General features: G+C 39.7%; 1 protein-coding gene across 1 annotated transcript in view; it reads left to right on the forward strand.

Moving 5' to 3' along the window:
* The first annotated feature begins 865 nt into the window (after positions 1-865).
* Positions 866-12345, forward strand: part of stk11 (serine/threonine kinase 11) — a 79546-nt gene continuing 68066 nt past the window's right edge. Inside the window, exon 1 of the mRNA XM_048614150.1 lies at positions 866-1316. Coding sequence (XP_048470107.1) covers positions 955-1316 — 362 coding nt within the window. The 5' untranslated portion in view covers positions 866-954. The remainder of the gene's footprint in view (positions 1317-12345) is intronic.

Below are 12345 nucleotides of genomic sequence, written 5' to 3' on the forward strand. Positions count from 1 at the left end.
GGTTGGAATACCTTACAGAGACCTTGCAGAAGCCTTGGAGCTGTGCTTGAGACCCCAATTTGAAAGGAACACGAACTCCCATTTTTAGTAATTTCTTTTTATCCTTATTGTAACTCAAAATAGCACTGGATTGTGGTGATAAATCCCTTTTCACTGTATCTTCACGATACATGTGACAACAAATCATTCATTCATTCAAAACTTCAATTCTGACTAGAAAGCAGCGGTTACTTTACTAAGTCTGAATGTAGCCACAATCCATAAAATTGACAAATCGTTACCTTTTTTAAAACTTGTGAATTGAATTTAAAACTTTGCAGTAGCAAGAATCATGTTTGATTTTGTTTCACTGTCCTGTTAAATCACTAGAAATCCGAGGGCACTGAGTTCAAAGTCTGAGAGAATGTACCATTTAAAAATAACCCTCACCCCTCTCTCTCTCTCTCTCTTTCATAGCTATATTAAACCCCTGGATTGGGACCAGACCATCAACACCTTCCTTAACGCAGGAGACTGAAGTGGACGTGAGGTGAGCTAGCATTAGAAGCCCGGAATTTTAGAACAGGGGCTAGTCTGATTTGCTGAGATACCGCTGATTGACACAGACATCGACCTATGAAACGCTGCATTTTTCCCGCAACCAGCCAATAGAATCTAGGAGCGCTGAGCTGTGAGGCGGGCCTTTGCTGCTGGTTGTGAGGTAACGGCGATAATTGACATGATGTCGGACCAATGGAAAAGAGGAACTGCGTTTGGAGGCGGGACCTGTCTCGGCGTCGCCTGGTAACGCTGCTAACGGACATGGAGGAATACCAATAGGAGGAGGAAATAGGGCCCTGCGGGCTTGGGGGGGTGATGACGCACAACGGCAACTCCGGAGTTGTTCAGAGGCAGGTAAACAAAATGGCGGCTGCCTAACAACTGAACTCCTTGCAGGAGGAGGGAGGTGAGGCGATGCTGCATGGAGCGGAACAACGACAACAGCAGCCAGAGGAGCCCGAGGAATCCGAGTCGATCCTGGCGCCTTTCAGAGACTATGTCGAGATGGACGAGGTCATTGACTACATCAGTGACAACGACCTCATGGGAGTGGACACTTTCATCCACAGGATAGACTCCACTGACGTGATCTACCAGCCGAGGAAGAAAAGGGCCAAAATCATCGGAAAGTACCTAATGGGCGACCTCCTGGGAGAGGGTTCCTACGGCAAAGTCAAGGAGATGCTGGACTCTGAGACACTGTGCAGGAGGGCCGTGAAAATCCTCAAGAAGAAAAAGCTGAGGAGGATCCCGAACGGGGAAGCGAATGTGAAAAAGTAAGTGGATGGAAGTAGAAATATTGCACACACGATCGAGGCTTATGCAGCGCCTGTAATGCTTACTGACAGTTCGCACCGAATCCCTGGAAGTGGCAATTGTACAGGTTCTACCCCACCCCTCTCAACTCCCCCATCGCCACTTTTTACTTTTGACAACCAAACACCCGTCAGTCCATCGTCGCGGTTCTTGCTCCCAAAGTGACAACGAGAGGTGAACTAGTAGCCCCTCTTACTGCAGCCAACCTGCATGTTGGTTTGAAGTCTTTGGATTTCTGATGATCATATCTTTTTTCAACGTTAACAAAGGCGGTGCTTTTGTGCTCCGTCTCTTTGAATTAAGAAAAATGAAGTTCTGGTACCAGACTTGTCAAGTTGACATATTTTTGAGAAGGGGAGGAGTAAATGTTAGGGTAGTGACATCGTATTCTTGAATCCCACAACTGTAGTAATATTGTGAGCTTAACATTTTGAACAGACTACATTGATACGAGACAGCTGTTTCCATTTAAACACCCAGTTTTAGTGATCTAGGATAGAGAAAGAGGAAGTAAAACATTTGAACGATTACGATTGCCCGCTGATTTACCATATAGTTTGTAGTCATTGCGATTTTTGCGACATGTAGCAATGAACATTGTGCAGAATAATGTTTAATTTTACTTTCAACCAAAAGATAAACTTAGTTGAATGTTGCAACCGCCTCGCTCCCATTTCTTTCTGTGGTTTAAAAACTCAACCACTGAACAGCAACGATAACGTGAACTGCGTGTTTAGAAATGTGAAACAGGGAAACAATTCTCATTGAAAATGATACCTCAATTAAAATTTAAACACAATTTAAATGCTTTCTATCACTGTTCCATTGATTTTATATTTTTCCTACTAAAATCTGAGCTTTTAATTTGCCAAACAAAAATATTGGGGATATTCCTTGGCTGAGTTCCCAGTTTTAATTAGTACTTATACTCTGGCTTTACTCAGGGCAAGATTTAGTCAATTTTTAATGGGCCATCGTGTGATTGTATATTTGGGACTCTTCTCTTTCAGAGTCGGCACCAGACTATCTTGTCAGGTTGGTAAGGAAGTGAGTTCTATTGGGTTCATGACATTGAAACTGAAGAGGAAAGCATAGATGGCTTTTGGGGTTTGGGGAAAGGGATGTGATTTTGAGAGAGTTGATGATTGTGACATAGCCAATATCTGTTCAGTAATCTTAGAAATCCTCTTCACCACTTTTACAAATATTAGATAAATCTCCATACGTTTGCCTCAATTATTGAGTCAAAATATGTAAAGGAGAGCACTTGTACTGTAAATACAGTCAAATCTTAAATGAGGGTCCTGCTTATTTATTATATGTGCCATGCCTTCCTCTTCCAAGATAGCTAGCATCTAACTTGCTTCAGCACAGCTAAACTCACTTAGATTCTTGACAAGCTAAATATTCAACAATATTTGTTGATTCCTATAATGAAAACTTACCCTGATGTACAGAATCGAAAAGACAAGTGTAGGTTTTTTTCTGAATAGTCAGTCAGCTTTTTGGATAACCTTTGTAATTTTTTTCTTAACTTATGTTGGTTCATGGTGCTTAAAAAATTAATATTAGTGATTTTGTTCAAGTGAATTTGGACTATGAAAGGTCTAAAACATTTGATCCAAATCAAGTGTGGATAATGCATCCACCCATTGGTTGCTGAAGGCTTCCTGGCATTACTACTCCAGTGCTCTTTTGACTGGATGCCAACATTCCATCCTCTGTAAATATTAGCTCATTCAAATCTCTGCTGCTAACTTGCACAAACTTCCTTTCACCCATCACCCTCTGCTGATGTACATTGGCTGTAGTCTCACTAACACCTTGAATTTAAAATTCTCATCTTTGTATTCAAATCACTCAATGGCCTTGCTTCTCATGATTGCAGTAACCTGTACTTTTGAGAAATCTCTGCTCTTCAAATTCTGATCTTTTATACATCTTTGATTTATGTTGTCTCATCACTGGGTACCTTTGGCTTGCCTAAGCCCTGAGTCCTGGAATTGCCTTCTTCAACCTCACTATTTCTCTCTTTTCCTTTTAAGTACTCCATAACACAATCTATTTGATCAAGTTTTGGCCATTTGTCATAGTTTTTTTTTCTATTTATGTACCTCAGTGTCAAATGTTTTCGATAACACTGCTGTGATGTACTTTGGAATGTTTTACTGCGTTGAAGGTGCAAAATAAGTGCAATTTGTTTTAAGGAATTAATAACACAACAAAAAAAATAGGAGCAGGAGTACGCCATTCACCCTTTCTGATCTGTTCTGCCAGTCAGTAAGATCATGGCTGATCTGATTTAAGACTTAATTCCACTTTCTTGAATGCTGCTTGTAACCTTTGATTCCCTTGTCGGTCAAAATTCTGTCTACCTCAGCTTCGTATATAGTCAATAGTCCAGCCTCCACTGCTGCCTGTGGAAGAATTTCAAGGGCTGATGACCCTGAGAAAATACAATTCTTTTCATCTCGGTCTTAAATGAGAGACTCCTTATTTTTAAAATGTGCACAGTATTTCTAAATTTCTGCATGAGGAGAAACATCCTCTCTGCAACTACCCTATCAAGCTCACTCAAACCTTGTATTTCAATGAGATCAACTTTCATTCTTCTGAACTCATGTGTATGGGCCCAACCCATTTAACCATTTGTCAAAAGAGAATCCCTTCTTTCCACATGTTTGTTTTGCATTCGCTCTCACTCTGCATTTAATTTTTAACTACTTTTCTATGTTTCCTGTTAAAGTGGCAACTTCTTGCTTTTCCACATTATACTCCATCTGTCAATTTTTGCCTTTCATTTAACACAGCATTGTCATTTCACATACTTTCTGAATCTTTTTCATTAGTTGCTTTGCTACTGTTTTTTTTTAATCATTTATAAGCTTGTGACAATATACTCTGTCCTTTAGTCCAAGGTATTAATATATATTTTATCCCTGAGGTATCAGTACTTATCCTTGTGCCACTTCACTATCACCCCCAATACCATGAGCATCTTGTGTGGTAACTTTAATCTGGCACCTTATCGAATGCTTTTTGCAAATTCAAATACACTGCATCCATAGGTTCCTCTTTTTCTACCCTGCATTTTACAACTGTAAAGAATGGTGATAGGTTTATCAAACATGAATTCCCTTTCACAACTCTGTATTGACTTTGCTTGCTAGGATTAAGATTTCTTACATGTCTTGCATGTACTAATTTAGAATTGGATCCTAGCATTTTCTCAAATACAAAGATTAATTGGGCTATAGTTTTTGCATTCTGTCTTCCTCCTTGAGTGTGTGTTGTATTTGCAGATCCTTAGTGTGCAGGAGGCTTTTCAGAATCTGGGAATTTTTGAAAGCTTATCACTAATGCATCTGCTATATCTGCATATCTTTACTTGAGATCTTACAATACAGTCATCAGGTACTGGTTGAAGTTGTCAACCATTAGCAGAGGCCATGGCATTAAAGGACTCAATGTGCCAACAAATATTTGAGAACAGGAGCCTAAGTAGGACTGGAACAAAAAACTGGAATGACTTGGGCCATGGGGCCATGTGGCTATCTGTAGCTATTTATGAATGCGTTCTTTTATGAAAAAAATTAATCAGCACCCAATTTGCTGATAAAAGTCACTCCTTTTGCAGATTTACCAACTGCTGTCTGAAACAGTTAACTGTAAGCTGTTTATTGACATTAATTTTCCTGAGATTGCCATTATGTTATGATTGTAATTTATATGTTTATGACTGTGTCAAGCATTTTAGTCGATGCATTTTACTGTGATAGAGTCATAGAAACTCTACCTTTTAGAATCAAGCTCTGTGTTCCAGTGCCACTCTAGGACTGGTATGGAAGCAAAGTATTGTAGATCCTGGAAATCTGAAACAGTAACAGAAAATGCTGAAGAAACCCAGCAGATCTGGCAGCATCCGTGAAGACAGAAACAGAGTTAATATTTCAAAGGAAGAGCGGCATTGGACTCGACATATTAATGCTGCTCCTCTCTTCATAGATGCTGCCAGACCTGTTGAGTTTCTCCAGTATCTTCTGTTTTTGGTTCACCCTAGAACTCGATGACCATGGAAGAGATGCATCCAAAACTTGGCCAAACAAATTTAATATCAATCTGCAAGTCCTTCCATCAGCTCCAGATATAATACTGGGTTAGCCTCCACTTTGAGTATCAAGTACAGTTAAGGTCAACATAGTACTTAAGCACATCCTGATTTGAGAGAAGGACAGCTAAACATATCTGAGATTAGGCATACGAGTTAAGAGAGATTAAGGTCAAAATATTTACACTGGAAAAAGCCAATTCAGAGATAATAATGGAGATTTTTGAGGAAACATAGAAAACCATGAATGTGACAATTCAAATTTTCAAGCATTCAACAGATTTTTTTTTAGGTAAGTGTAAGGGACATGGAACAAAGCCAGTTGAATGGAGCCATGTTAGAGATTAGCTGTAACGTGATTGATGGAAAAGGATCTGGGACACCAGGTTGAATGAATGCAAATGTTGTGGTGGGGGAGAGTAAGCCCCTCACTCTATCACAGTGGCTGTCCTTCTCTGAAGTCAGGATGTGCTTAAGTAAAATGTTGACCTTAATCGTACTTGATACTGAAAGTGGAGGCTGACCAAGTATTCTGTATGGAGCTGTTGGAAGGATTTTCAGATTGGTATTGAACTTGACATTGCAGACTTGCTCACCGAGCTGATGTGTTTGGTTGCAGACGTTTCATCACCCTGCTCGGTAACATCATCAATTCGCCTTCAGTGAAGCATTGGTGTTCCGTCCTGCTTGTTATTTATATGCCTTGGTTTGCTGGGGTGGTTAGCATTACTTCTGGTTCTGTTTTTCAGTGTTTGTTAATGGGGTTGTGGTTGGAATGCCAGACCTCCAGGAATTCCCTGCTGTGTCTCTGCTTGGCTTGTGCCATTATGGATGTGTTGTCCCAGTCGAATTCTTGATATTGAACTTGTTTGGTCAAGTTCTGGATGCATGGCCACTAAGTCCTGGGGTGGACCAAAAACAGAAAAGACTGGAAAAACTTAGTAGGTCTGGCAGCATTATTATTTTGAGTTCAATGCAACTCTTCCTTTTGAAATATTAACCCTGTTTCTGCCTTCACAGGTGCTATCAAATCTGCTGGGTTTCCCCAGCATTTTCTGTTATTGTTTCACATTTCCAGGATCTGCAATATTTTGCTTCCATGAACTGGATTCTAAAAGGCAAAGATTCTATCCACTGTCCCACAAGACCTCTGTTAAACACCCATGTTAAGTTGGTTGTGTTTGCTAATGTCATACTCTGTACTGATCATTTCACTAGATATTCACCAATACAGGTACAGTGTCTCACATTTGGCCATCTGGAAACCAGAGTTGTTTGAAAATCAGATGTTTTATGCTGCAGTTTATTAATTTTAATGATTAAATGACAGAGTATTAAGAGGAAAGCTGACACCCTTTAATTAGTGTAACATCGCAGTTTTCTACCTTCTGTGCATCTCTGTAAATATTAATGTGTCCCATGGACTTCTTCCATTACGTTTGGAAGATGATGTTGGGTTTAAAGCTGAACTCTGAGGTGGGCAGGACATGGCGACAAAAGGAGTAAGAAATTTTAACTTGGAATGATATCGACAAGAGTATAAATTCAATGCTTGTGGTCTTTCTATTGTCCAAGTGGGGAAGGTTCTGTCTTGTTCACAACTTCATGCTTAAATAAACTCTTGCATAAAAGTAGTGATCAAGACCTGAAAAATAAAGCTGGATCATCAGCTTACATATAGAAATTCTTCTCACTTGCATCTATTATGTTAGAAACATATTGAAATTGGGGAGAACATGAGAGCCAGAATGACAAATGTGCCAAGGCCATCCCATCGCCTTTGTAGACCATAAGGAGGAAAAGGGAGTGCTGGGAGACAATGGGGTAAATAGGCAGTTTTAGTCACCTGTAAATGGCTTGGGTGGTGACCAGGAGTAGTATGAAGGCCACAGGATTAATGGAATGGGCACTTTGAAAGGAGATCCTGATGATGATGGTCTCAGCAGCGTGTCAACGCTGAAGTTGAAAGCCACTCGAGAGGACCACATGCTGTTGTGCCAACCGTGAGGCACGTAGATAGTGTGCAATGTTGTGGAGAACAATTCCAAAGGGACTCTTGTTGGACGAGTTGAGTGAGCTGACTTGTGAGGAAGGAGTTGCATCTGCAACCATTCACTGGACCTTCACAAGGGAACAACATTGTCCTCCAACACATGGTGCAGGTGCCTATCCCAGCTGTTATGCAGCATCGGCCATTTTGGTTGAACCTCCGTGTCACTACTGGGGAACTGTGCCATACACATGCTTGTGCACACAGGTCGCTATACATTAGGCAAAGCTAAGGGAGTGGGGCAGACCAAAGGCGATTGAGTGAGCCAGTGCCATGTACGTGTTACCCATGCTTCCACATGGTGATTGTCGCAACCTCCAACCACTGCATCTCATTAATAGCCAAGTAGTGATTCTGCAGGGTGCTATGAAGCATCTACAACCATAACATAGACCAGGACAATCACACGCATAGTGAGATGCAAGGGTTTATGTAATACTAAATCAATTTACATGTCACTGGTTGTGGAGGAAACTTTAAACATGAAAGTGTTTTCTTAATAAACCGTGGACATGCCAGCATGGTAGAAAAACTATTTACATCAGATGTGTTGATCAACAAACTATGTACAAGTTTGCTAGCGGTCATCCGCACATGACATCAGTACGTTTTTCTCTTCCTGGTCTCTGCAAAGTTGCAGTGAGGTCCTCTGCTTTGTTGATGGGGTGGTAGGAAGCCTGCTCCATAATGGAATCCGTTGGCCCTGGAGATTTGGTCAGGTGACCCTGGTAGTGTTTGATTGAGAGTGGGCCAGACATGCCAAGGGTGGTCTTGCCAGAAGTAAGTTGACTATCCACAGCTGGAACTTCCAGTGGTCGGAGTGGGGCAGACAGATGTCCCAGCTGCGTCCCAAATGGAGACTGTCGGGCCTGTGTACGCCTTTGAGGCTGAATCTTAACAATTTTTTTGGCTAAGTGTGAGTCGCGTTGAATTTGGAACAATCTTGCTACGAGTTTGCATTAGTTTTCTTGCATCTTTTATTTGCTTGAGCCCTTGTGGTGAGAATTGCTCCACTAAACTCAACATGACTCATACATGGCCAAAAAAAGGGCAAGATTTAGCTTGAAATTATGCCAAGCAACTAGACATATACAACAACAAAATAATACTGGAACAATTGTGAATGGTTTTAGTCAAGCTGATCATTTTATTTCTTGAAAAAAAATGTTAACTTCCTGCTGCTCAGCACTCTGTTGCAGGGTGACTGTAAATTAATCTTTGTTGAAAATTGAGTTCATTGCAAACAGATTTAAACAGCTAATCGAAGGGTTCCCCAGTGTAACTCTATCAATGTTAATCGTTGAGGTTTCATTAAATGTGACAGCATCTAGCCTTGACAACATCTAGTAACTTATTTGACTAACTTACTGACTTTGAGTTGAGACAAGCACATTTTGAGTCAAGTCTGTTTTGCCATTACCAAGAAACCATGTCTGATATTTAACATAGTATGAGTGCTTCTATTTGAAGGAAACCCAGCTTTGTTCACAACTGCATTTGCCTCGTTTCCATTTTGACATCATCAGAAATGATCATCTTGGCAGAGGGAAAAATTTGGGATTTGGGTTCTTAATCAAGAATATGGTTTACTTCTAGAATAGGATATCTCCATGCATGTGGTGTCATACTATTTGTCAAAGCAAAGCTGGCCACCAACTTTAACATTGAAGGATTATTTTTACATGAATTGTCGGGTTTTTATCACCTTGGTAATGCTGACTATGTTTTTTTTGGCTGCACATATACTATATTTGGAGAAACTTTGGGAAGATTAGCATGACCTCTGCACTTGGATGATACAAAACATGGACTATTTAATGAATATGTGTACGGGTTGGTGAGCTCAGCTGACTAGATGGCTCGAGTGAACGCCAGTATTGCATGTTCAATCCTTATACCTGCTGAGATAGTTCAAGGCAATGTGCCTCTTCATCTTGCCCCACATTTAAGGATAAACTCTGCCCAATCTACATATGTTCAATTGTCTGTTTCTCTAATGGCAACAGATACCTATAATCCTTTGAGGACCATGGTTAATTACTTACTTTACAACTTATTGAAATATCACTAACAAATCATAAAAGAAACATTCTACACTTTGTTATTAACTGAAATATTAACTTGGTATACCAAAATAAGGTTGCTGTGTCAAAGCTGTAAATTAGACACATTAATCTGTTGTACTAGACATGGAACAGTATTAACATTGATATAAAGCTGATACTCTTTGACCCCTGTTTCAGCAAAATTGTGCAATGTATTTGAACTGAGTGAACTCTCTTTGTTTCACAATTAACTTGCGACATATGAATGAATTATATACCGTGATATTATTTTTCAGGGGAAAGTAATTCATAATTTGGATGTTTGTCTGCTAGCTTTGTGCTATTGGTTTACATGATTTGTTTTTATTTACATGTTGTTGTGGTTTGCTTTAGTGCAGCATTAGCTATAGGTTGAGTTGGTGACTTTGAAAAAATAGCTTAATTGTAGTTCTGTTTTACGTGTGGATGGTGCTTTAAGACCTCTATTCTTCTCACTTTTTTTCTCTTATTAACAACTGTAGGTAGATGGTCAACTTTCATTGTATTTAACTGCATCTCTCTGTGCACCGCTCTCTCGTTCTCTCTTGCTCGCCATCACTCTTGGCACTTGCACCATCATTACATAGTCCAACTGCAGGCTTGTATCTGCATTGGTGTGAGTTTCCTGAACTAGATATTAGCAAGACTTTCAGCTGCTGCTAAAAGCACTGCACGTTAGCCTCTATCTCCATCCATCTCTCATACTCTGCATGCTGGCTGGGTCTGATGATGCATATGTTTGAATCCATATAGAACACTATCACAAATCAGCTATGATTTAATTGATTGGCTGAGCAGACTGTGGTATAAAAGGCCTACTTATGCTGCTATGTTCCTGTTTGGGCCTAAACAAAGTTATCATTTCCATCTATGCAGTGTTGCATATTATTGCCTCCACCTGACTTCACAGCTTTAGAAACCTTTCTATGTTCATTTTCATTCTAGACTTCAGCGGTTTACTGTTCATGAATTGTAACTGCTCCAAAACTACCACAATCACCCTTCTCTGTTTTCTCACTCTTATTGTCCTTTTATTTGCTTCAGATGTCTTAATGCATTGATTACAAGTTGTGTTCACATGTATATGTTTCTTCTTTCCTATGCGGCACATCGATTTCAGTCCAAAGTTCCAAAATGCATCCAGTGCTTTTTGCTTTTGGCCTCCTTTGTATTCCAACTTCTTCATTTCACTGTTGACTGCAGAGTCTACAATTTTGGAAACTCTTGAACTCTTGAATTATTGGATACTTTTCATTTTGTATTGAGTGCTTTCAAATATTTGATGTTATGAAGGTAAGTTGTCATAAAAGTATATTGAAACATATAGGATTCTTAAGGGCTTGACAAGTAAAGGCTGAGAGAATGTTTCCCCTCGTAGGGGAGGCTAGGACCAGAAGGCATAGTCTCAGAATAAAGGGCTGCTAATTTAAGGCTGAGATGAGGAGAAATTTCTTCTGAGGTTTGACAGTCTTTAGAGCTCCTCGCCACAGAGGACTGTGCAGGTAGACTCCTTGTTTACAGTTCAGGTTGAGAGAGATCCTTGATCAGAAGGGGAATCAAGGGTTATGGGAAAGGCAAGGAAAGTGTACATGAGGAATGTTGGACTCGCCACGATCCTGTTGAATGTCAGAGCAGGCTTGAGGGCCCAAACTGCTTATTCCAATTCCTATTTATGTTTTTGTGGTCTTGTAGATTTATGAATTAGAAATTTATATTTTCTCAGTGTATTGAAAAAGTTCACTAAAATGTTAGTTGCTTGATTAGGCCTATGGTGCAATTATTTTGCTGATTGAGAGTTAACAGTGCAGAATTCTTGAATTTTGAAAAACCATGGAACTGTCCTAGATGTGTGGGTGAAACAAAGCAAAGCTTCCTTTTACTGTGCTCCAATTTCAACTTGAGAAGAAATTAACTTGCTGCACTATTTTTCCATTTTTCTTCCTGTAGCTTTTTAACTCCTCCTGTTCCTAGGCCCATTATGAGAAGCAAGATGACAGTCTTATCTTTCTACTTTTTGTGCTTTGTCGACATCCAGGCCAAATAAAACAAAACTGAAGAACAGGCAGATTGTAGATTAGGTTGAGAAATGTGGGAATGTGGATATGGTAAAGGATAAGGGGGATTGAAAATATTTGACTTTAGAGAGGTACCTTCCCAAATTAGACTTCACCAGTTGTTTAGATTACTGTTAGTTTTCAATATGAACAAGTTTGGTAGTGTAGGAAATTGCAAATTTAGGTTAAATCATTAAGGGTTTTGCCTAGAAATGGCCTCTTTCATTTTTGATGTGAAGCTAACACATTCAGGATAGGTAGTTCTTACTTTACTTTATAGGTAATACCTTTACAATTATGATATATTCTTGTAATTTTGGATTTTAGCAATCTTATTTCCCCTTTCTGCCTCAAGAACAGCAAGGCACAAAAAAAAAAGGAATCCAGGCCACAATCTCCCAGAATACATAATCCTAGATTTAGAGGGATATGCGATTGGATTATCTATGCAGTCATGCAACAGAGCTCTATAATATCTATCATTCTGTCCGTTCACTCTTAGTAATGAATAGTCAGTGCAAAGTACACAATTCATGGTTGTTAATCATGAGAGAGAGGAGCATTTTGTAACACAAATATCCAGGACCCTGAAGTGGAAGATTGCCTGTCTGTTCAGTTTAGTCTGTTCAGTTTAGTCTGTTCAGTTTTTAGTCTGTTCAGTTTAGTCTGTTCAGTTTAGTCTGTTCAGTTTAG

This window comes from Rhincodon typus, chromosome 29, assembly GCF_021869965.1.
Source record: "Rhincodon typus isolate 14 chromosome 29, sRhiTyp1.1, whole genome shotgun sequence".
In the NCBI taxonomy this organism is placed as follows: domain Eukaryota; kingdom Metazoa; phylum Chordata; class Chondrichthyes; order Orectolobiformes; family Rhincodontidae; genus Rhincodon; species Rhincodon typus.